We start from the raw sequence: 13,661 nt of genomic DNA, 5'->3' as shown, positions 1-13,661 counted from the left end.
TGGAATGGATGTCATGCCTATTAATTTCAGTGTATTGGCGGTTCTCATTCAACTCTATGTTGGTCAATTGACTATTGGTTAATTTTAATAGAAGTCTAATGGCCAAAGGGCAAACTACATTCAAAACCTGCTAATATATCCAGGCAGATAGAAAATTCCAACACACACACACATACACACACACATACATGCTAAAATTCAAACTAAAAACCTCCCAAAGGAACTGCTTTGTTTGTAGACTTCAATTTGAAGTAGATACTAAGGGCAAGAATAGACCAGTTAAAATTCACCTGAAAATCCCTTCCCCAATTTCAAATGTGCTAAAACATCGCTGTCAGCTTAGCATCTCTTCATGTATGTTATGTATAGATGTATTTCTTTCAAAATGATATTCCAGATATTTAATTATCAAGTGGCCAGAACACAAGAATTATACACTATCTGCAAAGTTTACAGTCCACCTGGACCTTAAGAAAGACCACACTCATTTCACTAATAAATCTCCATTATACACAGAAGTATCAGAGGCCACTTCATCACCAATGCATAAAGCTGTTTTTAAAAAAATTGCTATTAGCACAATCTGGTTGTCAAAGCTTCATCATACATTTTACTATACAAATACTTTTCAGATGATTTTTTTAAAAAAACAAGAAACTCCGCTAAAAACAGAAACTTAGGTTAGAGCTCTTTATGATGGTACTTTCTCGGTCTCTTCTTTATTAAGTGTGGTTATCTCCAATAGTAAACAAGTTGATTTCATGAAGGCAATTACTAAGTGATTTATGTATGCTGTTATCTACAATCTGCAAACTGCAATAGTACAGACTTGAACTTTTAAACAGTCTGTTGATCATCATCTATGCCATGAATGTTTAAATAGAATATATATTTAATATGAAAAAGCTAAAGCACAAGTGCTTTCTCCCACCCCTAAATTCTGTTTTGGGCCCTCACAGATTCGGAATGCATTCTTATCCAACCCTTTTTCACAAAGTCAGGAGAGCTCAGGAAATATAAAGTCAAAAATATACAAATCTTTTGTTGTTATTATAATAAGATTTTTTCCATGAATGAAATTACCAAGGACCATAAACTCGGAAAAAGAAAATCAAAAGGAATTTACAGCAATTATTTATCTTCAAAGTTCAAAACTGGTCACTTCACAGAAAGACTTCTGGTTTTATTGAAATTTTTCTTCTAAAAAGTCCTTCTGTAGTGGAGTTTTCTAGGAAAAATAAAACAACTTTCAATAACTGGCCCGCTGGTGTGAGAGCTACTGTGGAATAAATTAGCACAAACATGGAAAAAAAAAAAGTCTTATAACTGTTCACTGTTACAGACATAATCGACAAGGTCAGTCACTCTCAAAAGCTCATCTTCCTCTTCTTCTGGTGCTCCTGCCTCTTGCCCACCACTTGTCCCATTAGGAGCCAGGCTCACACTGGCTGTGCTATTGTCCTTAGGGGTCTGAGGCTTCTCAGCTGGTTTACCAATCAAGTTCTCGATGGCTTTGCCAGGACTCTGTCCGTTGGTAGAAGGTAAGTCCACTAAGCTATAGTCCAATGGGCTCCCCACCTTGCCTACATTTTCAAAGTCCTCTTCCTCATCACTTTCTATCCGGTAGGGCTTCTTGGTGCTTTCTGGTTCCGAGGGCAAGGGCCTAGGCTGGCTCTCACAAGCAGGCTGATCTGCATCTCTATGAGCATTGTCACAATTCTCCTCCTCATCAGTCTCAATCCTGTGAAGCCTTTTCCGGGATCGTTTGCCTTCATCTTCCTCCTCCTGCTCTGCTTCTGAATACTCATCTGTGCTTCTGCCCCTCTTTCGAATGGGCCGCTTTGAATCTTTTGCTAGTTCATCATCTTCAGAGTTCTTGGACATATAGCTCTCTAGAATAAATAGCACATTTAAACCATTGACAGTAAACCATAAACAGATTTCAGTATTCTTTTGCTCCTCATATCCATCCCACTTCTTTGAAACTTTTGCATACATAGTATCTCTCTTTAATGACTGGCCTATTTCTGAACTCTCAATATCACAATAACACACACTATGATTCATAATATATTTTATCTACGATTTTAGAAAAGAGCAGAATCAAATTTCTTACAAAAGAAATCTGATGATCCTTGGATTAAATGAAGATAGGCTCATCACTAATTTAAGGAACTAATTTTCACTAGTCCTACAAATAAAGAAACAATGTAAACATACTAAAACAGAAACAGATTAAAACCGGGCACCCAAATCTGGATGTTTGAAACACTGTGTCAACTCGCATTCCATGTGGTTAAAATGACCCTTTATGGCTTCTCTTGTTTATCAATATTTACATCTTAGATGACATTACCAATCTCATGGCTTTGTACACTACCTATATGTTGATGATTCCCAGATTGGTTTACAGGCAATCCCTGAATTCTAGACTCGGAGACCCAACTGCCTGTTTAACATCTACACTTGGATATCTAAAGAGTTATTTCAAATCTAGTATGTCTAAATCATCTGCCTCAAACCTGCATCCTTTTTGTCTCTACCATCTTAGTTACTGACAACTCCATTTTTCTAATTGTGCAGTTAACCCTGAGCTGTTAACCTTGACTTGCTTCTTTCTCTCATCAAACCAACTGTTAATCTTTTGGGTCTACTTTCAAAATTACCACAATCCGACTATTTTTCAACCCCTTGACTGTAACTACCCTGGTCCTACCCACCAATTTATCATCTCAATTATTTCAAGAGGTTGTCAACTAGCTTTTACCCTTGGCCCTTTTAATTTATTCTAAACACAGATACAACAGCAAGTTAAAACATAGGTTAGAACATATCATTCCTCTGCTCAAAATTATCTAAGTGCTTATCATCTTGTGCAGAATAAAAGCCAAAGTCTATATAATGGTTAATTTGGGCTATCAAATATGGCACTAGACATGTGTATTTTAAATGTAAATTAATTCAAGTAAAATAAATTCAATTCCTCACACTAGTCACATTTCAGGAACACAATATCTACATGAGGTTAGCGATTGTTGTATTGAACAAAACATTTCTATCACTGCTGAAAGTGCAATAGGATACTGCTGCTCCTCATCAGGAAATGGCAAAATTACCCTGCAAAGGGCTAGATGGTAAGTATTTTAGGTTTTTCAGGCCACACAGTCTGTTGCAACTATTTAATATTGCCACTGTAGTATAAAGGCAGCCACAGATAAAATGTAAATGACTGGATGTGGGGGTATTCCAATAGATTATTTACAAATATAGGTAAGCTGTAGTTTTGCTGACTGCTGCTCTTTGATCTCTTTGCCCTCATATCTCACAGATTTATCACGGCTTGAATCGTCCCTAAAAAATGTAAGTGAACTTGGCAAGGTCTGGTAGTTATGTATATGATAAGGTTTGAAAGTTATACAGTAATGTAATCAACCCTACAATTTAATCTCATTTAGTTATCTTCTATTTGTGATGTGTTTGTTGTAAATCCTGACTTCTTCTGAATGAGGCAGGATTAGGTTACATTAATGAGGGTTCGGCTGTGTTTGTTAATTAACGAGGCAATGTAAGGGCAGTTTTCCTAGTGTGTGGTCTGCATCATCTTTATCTTACAAGAAATAAAAGAAGTGAAAGGGATGGACCTCAGTTCCAGACCATGAAAGAAGAGCTCGGAGCAGCATGTCTCCTTTGGACCTGGGTTCCCTGCACTGATAACCTTCTAGACTCAGGGGACGAGAGCTCCACAGTTTGTGGGGCCCACAGAGAGGGAATAGAGATGAGGACCTACCCCAAAGGTGACAGAGGAAGAAAGTCTTCCCCTAGAGCTAGTGCCCTGAATTCGGATTTCTAGCCTCCTAAACTGTGAAAAATTAAGATTTCTGATTGTCAAAGCTATTCACTTGTGGTATTTCTATTCTAGCAGCACTAGATAACTAAGACACTCTTTTGCTCCAACTATCCTGACACAAATTTGCCTAATGGCCTTCACGTTTGTTGTTCCATTTGCCTGTGTCACTCTTCTTTTAGATAATGATATGACCTCCAGCATTTCCTTTAAGTCTTCAGTCAAATGTCCCCTAGTAAGGCATTCCACAGTAGCTCTTCTGAAACTGTAAATACTCCCCAAACCACTATTCTGCATCATTTTTAATAGTATTTGTCCATCCATTACAAAGCCAACTTGATAACTATACATGAAACCAGATATTCACCCAATTTCTTCACATCCAAACATTTCTTTCCTGTTTTCTGCTGGCTTAGGCAGAGAACTTAACTGACCAGTTCCTATGAAAGCAAACAATCTTCAAAACACATACTAAGTAATGAAGTATATGATAAAGAAAAGGAAGAAAGCAAGGATTAGGATAGTTTAAAATGAACTCAAGATTAACTGAAAAGAGTAAGGTAATTTCACAAATTCATATTTTACTGTGTTTCCTGCACTCAGTCTGGTATGAGACATAGGCCAAGTCAATACACAATGAAATAATTACCAATTGAAGCTCACAGGCAAAGTGGAGAGAGATTGCATATATCTTTCTTGTAATTCTTTTTCAAAATCACAGATTAAAATTTCAAAACAAGGGCGATAAATAATAAGGTTTAAAAAATAAAGAAGCAGGACAATCAGATCACAATCTTTATCTTCTGAGACCTAATTAGTGACCAGGCAGAGAGTAAGGAGGTTTTGTCTCAAAATTACTACTGATTATATTTGACTTTTATTAAATAATATAGAATCACTATACTGATTTCACTATAAGTAATACCTTTTCCTTTGCAAACATTTTTAAATGGGAACATCTATTGCTCACCTTCACTCTCTGAGCTGGAAAGCCTGCGCTTGTGAACTCGCCTTATTTCTTTACCACGTCGTAAACTCTTCTGGGAACCCTCACTTTCTGAATCTTCTTTATAGTTAATTTGTCTTTTCTGGTTCCTCCTTGACCGCCTTCGTCGAGTTTCTATAAAATCATCACTAAAATCATCGCTAAAATCACTTTCTGTTATAAAAGGAAAGAAAGAGAAGTACAAAATTTAAGTCTACTAAGGAGAAGTGTGGATACCTTTGGTAACAAAAATGTAAAGGTTTAGTCATAAAATATTTTAAATGAACAATGATGCTTATCTTACTTTCTTTTTATGTTATGGTACTTTAATTCCCTCAAATGCATGTAAAAGCTGAACAGTGAATAAGGAAGACTAGAAAAAAAACTGCCTATGAATTATGGTGTTGGTGAAGAATATGGAATATCTCATGTGCTGCCAGATAAACAAATGTCTTAGAAGAAGTACAATGCCCCCTTTTAAGTATGGTGAGACTTCATCTTTGTGTTTATTGTTGTAAAGTGCAGTCTAGTCGGTTTTGACTAAGTGACCCTGTATAGGGTTTCTACGGAGCTAGCTAATGGGTTTGAATTGACGACCTTATGGTTTGCAGTCCAGTGTTGATCCTACAGTGCCACATCAGGAGTCCTGGTAAAGTTAAGGGTGAGCAAAAAACTAAGTGGACTGACGCAGTGGCTTTAATAATGGTATTTTTGGTAGTGGTTACTGAGTCTGAACAGACTCAGTGGTATCAAAGTCTTTAATGACAAATCTCACAAATGCATGCTATTAACAGTTAATCACTAAGTCTTACACTAAAAAAAAAACAAAAACAAAAAAACAAAAAACAACCCATCTTCTATAGCATCCAATCTAGATTTACCATGTCAGCTCCAGAACTACCATAGCTGCCCTTCTTGTGGACAGTTATATACTGCCTCCGGACAGTCTGTTGTTCCAATCTATAGCTACAGTCATACCCTCATTATGCATCAAAACAGTTAAACACTTTAGCTATAAAAAACTGATAAATGTGTTCCAAAAAAGTACAGAATTTATTACTTTTTTTCTTCTTTCCCTAAGTGGAATCAAAATCTGCTAAATAGAGCACACAGTAATACTTAAATTCTCACAGCATTGCTAGATAGTACACTGCTCTTACCGTGTATGATCAGTAAAGAACTCATAGTCAGACTATGGTGCTGTGTCAAGAGCTGTTTGCCAAGAGTGCTTATCAATTTCCAATGAAATAGCACATCCCATCTTGTTCTTTTATGTATTTCATACATTTCAAAATAACTAGCCAACAGTTACCAAATATCTGGGAATAACTGAAGCGTTATAGGTTTCTGAGGCTTTAAATCTTTTGTGGGAGCAGAAAGCCTCATCTTTTTCCTGCCTAAACAGTAATAATAACAGATTCTATTTTGTCATTATTGTTAAGTGCCATCAAGTTGATTCCAACTCATAATGACCCTGTATAGGATTGCAAGCCTTTAAATCTTATCAGGAGCAGAAAGCCTCATCTTTTTCCCACTGAGCAACCAGTAGGCTCGAACTATGGACCTTGTGGTTCGCAGTCCACTGCTTATCACATAGAGCCACTACACTCTCTATAATAGACTACACCAAGTAATGAATATTTTTTTTTTAATGATGGACTAAGAAAATCATTAGTGGATGGTAAAACATCTGATAAAGATCAAGATATTTACAGTTCAAAATATCATTACACAAATTATTTATTAATTGCAAAGTGAAAAAATAGTACATTGAAAGCCCTGAAGGACACATTTATTTCTGTGATATTCCAGCCAAAAAATAATACAACTTTAATTTAATTCATGTGGAAGTACAAAAATTGAAGTTATATTTTACAAACTATTATGTATTCTTCAAAAAGATCAAAGTTAAGAATGATAACATTTGAGGAATGCTCCAGAGAAGAGAAGGGAGACATAAATAAACGTAATGTGTAATAATCCTGGATTTGAGCCTGGGCTAGGAAAAAAAATTATATATAAAGGATAGTATTAGGGGGCATGATGAAATTTGAATGTGTTCTGCTGATTGAATAATACAACTATGTACATGTTACATTTTCTGATTTTAATAAATATACTATGGTTATATAAAAAAATGTCTTTGTTCTGGGAAACAAAGGAGCAGGATGTATCTAACTTACTCTCAGAAGGTGTAGAAAGTAAACAGACAAAAAAGTCAGGGCTATAATACCTATGTCCATGGTATTTCTCCAGTAAGGTAATGGCTACCTATTTGCCAGTTCCATACAAGACTCATATCTATCTGCTCATTGAGCTGGTATTCCCTTACTATTTATTCAGTTACTAGGGATATGCATAAGCTATGAAAACCATATTTATAAAAACCACGGAATGTTTGATGGTGGTCTGATTATTAAGAGATAATTGGTGATCCTTCTTTATCTAATAGCTGGGCACGTTAAAAAGTATTCTCAACTTACTGAGACATGGAAACATTTGGCACCAAAAGGCTTTATCACAGTCCTAAGTGAATTTGGCATAATGTTTACTTATCCATCTATATGAATTTTCTTAAATATGTTTCATCTGAAAAACTTATTTAATGGTAGGTTATAAGAACAGAACACAAAATATTTTATGAGAAAATATATAAACTATATATATTACAATTGAATGGAATATTTTTTTAAGAATACCAAACTCCAGAAGTTAAGAATTTATTGAGTTGATGTGATATGGATACAAATTATTTTTACCTGAGTCTCTACTATTCTCTTCAGATTCTTCCTCTTCATCATCATCAGAGTACTTTTTCTTTGCAGTCTTTCTCCGTAAACGCCTGCTTTGCCTCATTGGTCGGGAAGGGTGTCGCCTCAGTCTACGGCCACAGAAATCAGTGTCGCTGTCATCATTAGACGGTGGATCTTCTTCACTTTCATCTGGGTTTTCATCAGATACAACAAACTCATCTTGAGATCTGTCCAAGAGAAATCAGATAGATGATGACTGAGCATCTGGAACCAGGAATCCATTTATTCAGAGATCAGAGTTCAAATTATATCAAGTCCAGTGAACTATAAAGTAAAATTTTTAGTGTAACATATCTAGGATAACTGCATCAATTTCATTGTTCATAAAGTGGAGAAATGTTTAGTCACCTGCCTTTTTCTTAAGGAGAGTTATGATGCTAATTTTGTATATAAATTGCTTTGGCTCTGTTGAGATGTCCTCCAAGTACTACAATCAAGATGCCAAAATGAACTGTTCCCAAGCTACTCTCCTCTTCTGTGTGTCTTAGTGACTCAAACAGAGAGCCTGATATTCATCCTACTTCTCCTCTAATCAATTACTAATTCTTCCTGAGTCTATCCCTTAACAATGATTCTTCAAACTTGACGACTCTTTTCACACTCTCCTCTCCTACCTAATTATAGCAACTCTCCAAATGTTCTATTCTATAGTCACATTTCCCCTCAATATTCCCTTCATCTGAATGTCAGAATGAATCTTTCTGAAAACATCTCACATCAGTCTGATGTTTAAAACCATTTGGCAGTTTTTCATTATCCTCAGGATAAAAACTTAATACCTAAACTAGGATAACTCAAAATGTATTGCAACCAGGGTTCCAGTTGATGTATGCACAGGTTTATTCCAAAGAAAATGTGTTTAAACATGTCTTTGTGATCAGTGGATGGCTGCAAACAAGTTCTCTCTGTAATATCCTTGTCTTTATCTTGTTATGGTGCCTTCGCAAAAACAAACAAAAAAACTTGTCATGAAAAAAAAATTAATTTGAGGTTATGGATAATATCAAATTTTAAACAAAATTCAAGTGGACATATTTTCAAACGATAGGAGATTCCCAAAAAGTTAATGGGAATGCTGATTTTAGATGTATCTAACATTTTAAGGAAGGCTGGCAAGACCTCAAAGATAAGCCAAGAGAGGGAAAATCTTCAACCTCAACATAGCTGAAGTCCAGAAACAAGTATTTAAAAACTATAGAATTACCATTGATGCTACAGTTACTGAAGTTTGGATCTCACTTGTTTGGCATACCAATTTTAAGCAAACATCCTGATCTCAGCAAGCTTTCAGTTTGATGGGTGCCAAAGCATTGCGAAAAGATCAGGTAGCTCACAGAGCAGATCTCTCCATCAGTCTTTTAAGCAAGAGCTAAGTTAATGACAGTTTTATGGAACAGATCATAATGGGGTATGAGTCTTGAATTTACCAGTTCGATCCAGAGAGCAATGTCCAGTCATAACAGTGGATTCAAAGGGGATCTGCTTGTCCAGTTAAATTCAAGGCAGAGAAGTCAGCTCAGAAGGTTATGGTGACTGTTCCTTTGTGATTCTGAAGGGATAATTTTTACAGATATTCTCAAAGGACACAGAAGGTCACGTGGGCTTTTAGAAAGCCATTTGAAGAAAACCAAAAACTTCATTGGTGAGAAAAGGGCCAGAAAAATTATGCCAAGGTATTTTTTCCATCATAACAACAAACCTGCTCATTCTTTGAGGGTATCAAGTGCTGTCTTATAAGAAACTACTCTGAAAAACCTTACCTTATCCACTCTAGAGCCCTGATCTTGCCCCTTCAGATTTCTTTCTGTTCCCAAATTCAAAGAACACTGATAAGATACATGATTTGAGTCCCTTGAGTATGCCAAAATTTGACATGGTGTATATTGAAGATTTAATCATTTTGGGTGGAAGGGTTAGAGAGATGGAAACAAAGCATTCAAAAGTATCTAGGCCTAGATGGAGGATATGTAAAGTTACAAAAGCTTCACATTTTGATATTTTTGTTTATTTTAGTAACAATCGTGCAACATGATGTTTTTTTTTTTGAGGGTTGTTTCTTCCAAAATATAAGAGAAGTAGCACTGTAATAACCTGATCCACAGAGAACCATTTTCTAACCTTCCAGACAAGATTACATTCCCCAAGCCCAAACCCCATGGCTCATCATGGAATACTTGTGAATATACTTACTTACTTACTTGTCTATCGCTCATAAACATGGACAGTATTCAACTTTATAGCTCAGGAAATGGCACAAAGGTACAGAAAAAGGCTTTCAACAAATGAAGGTTCATTTGCAGATCATCATATTTAAATACAATTTTGAGTATTAAACAGCAAACCATAAACCAACTTTCTGTTTTAATCTAAAAAAGACCAAAATCAGCATTCTTAAATCAGCTTTATATATCCCAAAAATAAATCAAAGCTGCCTATGTGTGTACACAACCAAAGCTCCCTGATAATAAGGCCAAGCCTCTCTTTGCTAGTCCTATATAAGCCACCATTGAGAGACAGGGTCTCCTGGCAGACCACGCACCCATCACTGATCTTGAATTCGTCCTCACTCTCTTCTTCATCCAGGTTGCTATCACTGTCCAGATCATTTAGTCGCCGGCGTTTCTTTCGTCGAGCAGCAGCAGCCCTCTGGGGTCGTTTATTTTCTTTTCTTTCTTCATCCAAAATAGTAGAAATGTCTTTTCCACGGTGACCTGTGATGGTGGAGATATCTTTTCCTCGGCCAACTCCTGAGTTAGAGAGAGAAACTGTACATTTATTGAAAGCTTCCCTCGCATTTCTAGAGACTATTATATTCCCTGCATAGAAAATCTTCCTATATGCAGTTTTCTCACAATTCAAGAGACAGAATTCTCATCAGGAGAGCTTTAGCATTTATTTACCCTACTAAAAAGATGTTCACTATGTAGATCATCTCTTCTTTTTGTGTGTGTGTGAAGAATTTATTCACCCTAATATTTACCCTGGTAAAGCTAAAATTCAAGATTTTGGTTTTTGGTTTTTCTTTTGCATACTAACAAGTTGTACTGCTATCATTAATTCCAAATCAGTCACCAGAACTAATTTCATCACCCCAAAAAGAGGCTTCATATGTATTAGCAGTAACTTGAGAATCTCTTTTTGAAAATTATCTTTGTTTTATTTTTGACTATTTACAGTACAGAAAAACATTAAGAATTAAGCAGCAAAATGTAAATAAAACAGAAGTGTAGTAACTTCTGCAGCTACACTACCAAGTTTATTATTAATCTTTCCCAGAGCAATTATAGTAACTAAACTGAAACCATATGCTAAAATATTTGAGCATACATAGATCTTCAATTAAATTACCTCCAAATTCTATTTTAAAGTTACCTATTAAAGATTATGAAATTAAACACATGATTTTTAAAAAGTTAATTTAAAAAATTAGTTAGATTCTGGGTATCAAAAAATTTCAAGGCTTTATAGTATTGTTGTTGTTAAGTACCGTCCAGTCAGTTCGACCCATAGCGACCCTGTACATTAACTAGTCTAAAAACAGCAAATAGACAAGCTTCATTTGATTTTGTATTTGGAAATCAAAGTAAATTTTTATCTATGGAGAAACATTTATATTTTATATCTGATCATAAAACAAAACTACCTTTAGAATAATTAGCAAGACCTAAATCTATGCACACACAGATTATTCTAGATTGGAGATGGTATTTGTGATATACAGAGATGGAGAATACAAAACATATGGTTTCTGCTCTAATCAGGGCCTTCAATCACTTTGTTAGCAGTAGCTGAAGAAAAGAGAATGATCAACACATACCTCCTCCATCAGCTTCTTTGATATCATCTTCTATAGCTTCATCAATTGCTTCATCAAACTCATCAAATCTAAATGAAACATGAAGTTCACGTTAAAGCTTGTTGGGTTTAAGAAGGCCTGGCTATGAAACTGCTCTATGCCACATCTAAACAGTGAGACTTGATCACATCACCTAAATCTTAACCTTATTTATTTTATAAAGTAGGGTTTTCTGAAGCAGACTGAATTTATAAAATCTTGTCTGCTTGTTTTGTTAGGTTTTTTTTTTTTTTTCACTTTTGCATGTTACTTTATTTAAGCACAAAGATACAATGTTGACAAAGGAAAACACTACAGGGCTCAGCACAGTGGCTGCATGCATTGTTAGGATAGGCAGATTCTGGTTTCATAGTATGTTATATGGGGTGAAAAGCAGGAAAAGACTGGAGAGCAAGTTTCACCTCCTATCATCACACAGAAGGATCTTCTTCAAGCCTGGTTCTGGGAATGTTTCTGTGCTCTCTCTCATCAAAAGGTATGAAAATCAGTGTCTTAGGGTTTGACTGTTTTGCGTATTTCTGCCTGGTGATGAGGGTGATGTAGTACTGCGTGCCAAATAGTATCGGGGCTAGGACCTCCACTGGTGTGTCCTCGCCAGGGTTGTCTAGCTTGGAGAAGTATGCCTTGACCAGCATGCCCAGGTACACAAATGGGCAGAGCAAGGGTCAGTCAGCACAGCCCCAGTCGTTTGCTACCTAGCAATGGTGGTGGGCTGGCTGGCAGTCAGTGCTCTGCAATTGGGTGAGTCTATCCAATGGGTCTGTTGGCTTGGTTTTTAAAGATCACTTGTATATTGTTGTTGTTAAGTGCCATCAAGTCATTTCTGAGTCATAGAGCACCTGTATAGGGTTTTGGAGGAGTGGCTGTGGGTTTGAACTGCAGACCGTGTGGTTAGAAGTCCAGTGCTTATCCTATAGTACCACACAAGGACTCTAATCTGAACACTTTTTGTTGTTGTTAAGTGCTGCAAAGTTGGTTCTGGACCACAGCAACCCTGTACAGGGTTTCTGAGAAGCGGCTGGTGAGCTAGAACCACTGACCTTGCAATTCAAATCAACTTTGCAATCCAGTGCATTAACCCACAACCAGGACTCCTAGAGGCCATTTAGTGAATATTTTAGACTATATGATTTCTGTTTCAGCTCCTCAACTGTGCATTGAGAGCAAAAGCAGCCACAGACAATTACAAAAGAAAACGAACATTGTTACGTTCTAATAACACTGTATTGATGGACACTGAAATTGGAATTTCTTGTCATTTTCATGCATGGTTATTCTTCTTTTGGTGTTTTTCAATCATTTAAAAATGTCAGAACACAAAACCATTCTTAGGTTATAGGCTGTACAAAAAAACTAAGGCAGGCTGGATCTGCTACATAAATCAAAGAACATTAGTGTTTCACAAATAATATTAAATTATAAAAAAGCTTTTCTCCCTCAAGGACTATTTACCCTCACTTAAAGACTATGGTCAAGATTACATAATTCCTAAAGTGATTTTTTCACATATAAAACTGCTTTCACTTTAGGGCTGAAGGGACCAAAGGGATAAAGTTATTTATGTAAGAGCTAAAGAGAGTAACTGCTAACTATGTGTAGTTAAAATCTTTATTTAATAAAATTAAAATTCTGGTCCTCACTATCCATATAGCACAAAAATGGAACATTTTCATCATCCCAGTAAATTATACTGAAAAGTGTTGGATTAAGTCACATAATAGATAATCAAATTGGGAAACTCATTAAAAGTATGGAATTCCTCTCCCAAGAAAATGTATTTACCAACACAGATATTAGGTTTTATATATAAATTCAAAGAACTCAAAAATTTCAGGTTAAGAACTCTTCTTTTACAATTTTTTTTTAAACAAAAGATTAAAAGAAAGAGAGGAATACTACAGCGTGAGTAAAAAGAGCAGTGTTTCATCCTGTTGTACATAGGGTCCCTGAGTCCCAACCTAAGGGCGCACTTAACAAGAAAAAAGACAAAACACTCTGCAGTTTAAGTGAAGAGAGAGGTTTATGCTCAGAGAACAGAGAAGAACAGGTGGTGGTGGTTCTGACTCATGTTGTTGTTGTCAGGTGCCATCGAGTCAGAACCGACTCATAGCGACCCCATGCACAGCAGAACGAAACAATGTTCGATCTTGGGCCAACCTCACT

General features: G+C 36.1%; 1 protein-coding gene across 1 annotated transcript in view; it reads right to left on the bottom strand.

The window, feature by feature from the left end:
- Window positions 1-624: 624 nt before the first annotated feature.
- RSF1 (remodeling and spacing factor 1) overlaps window positions 625-13,661 on the bottom strand; it is a 179,625-nt gene continuing 166,588 nt past the window's right edge. The window contains exons 12-16 of the mRNA XM_006864993.1: window positions 11,460-11,527; window positions 10,182-10,389; window positions 7,589-7,809; window positions 4,815-5,003; window positions 625-1,892 (exon numbers count right to left, since the gene is read on the bottom strand). Coding sequence (XP_006865055.1) covers window positions 1,321-1,892; window positions 4,815-5,003; window positions 7,589-7,809; window positions 10,182-10,389; window positions 11,460-11,527 — 1,258 coding nt within the window. The 3' untranslated portion in view covers window positions 625-1,320. The remainder of the gene's footprint in view (window positions 1,893-4,814; window positions 5,004-7,588; window positions 7,810-10,181; window positions 10,390-11,459; window positions 11,528-13,661) is intronic.

Source organism: Chrysochloris asiatica, unplaced genomic scaffold, assembly GCF_000296735.1.
Source record: "Chrysochloris asiatica unplaced genomic scaffold, ChrAsi1.0 scaffold00074, whole genome shotgun sequence".
Lineage (NCBI taxonomy): Eukaryota > Metazoa > Chordata > Mammalia > Afrosoricida > Chrysochloridae > Chrysochloris > Chrysochloris asiatica.
The sequence above is the reverse complement of the archived record's forward strand: the minus strand, read 5'-3'. Positions and strand labels throughout refer to the sequence as shown.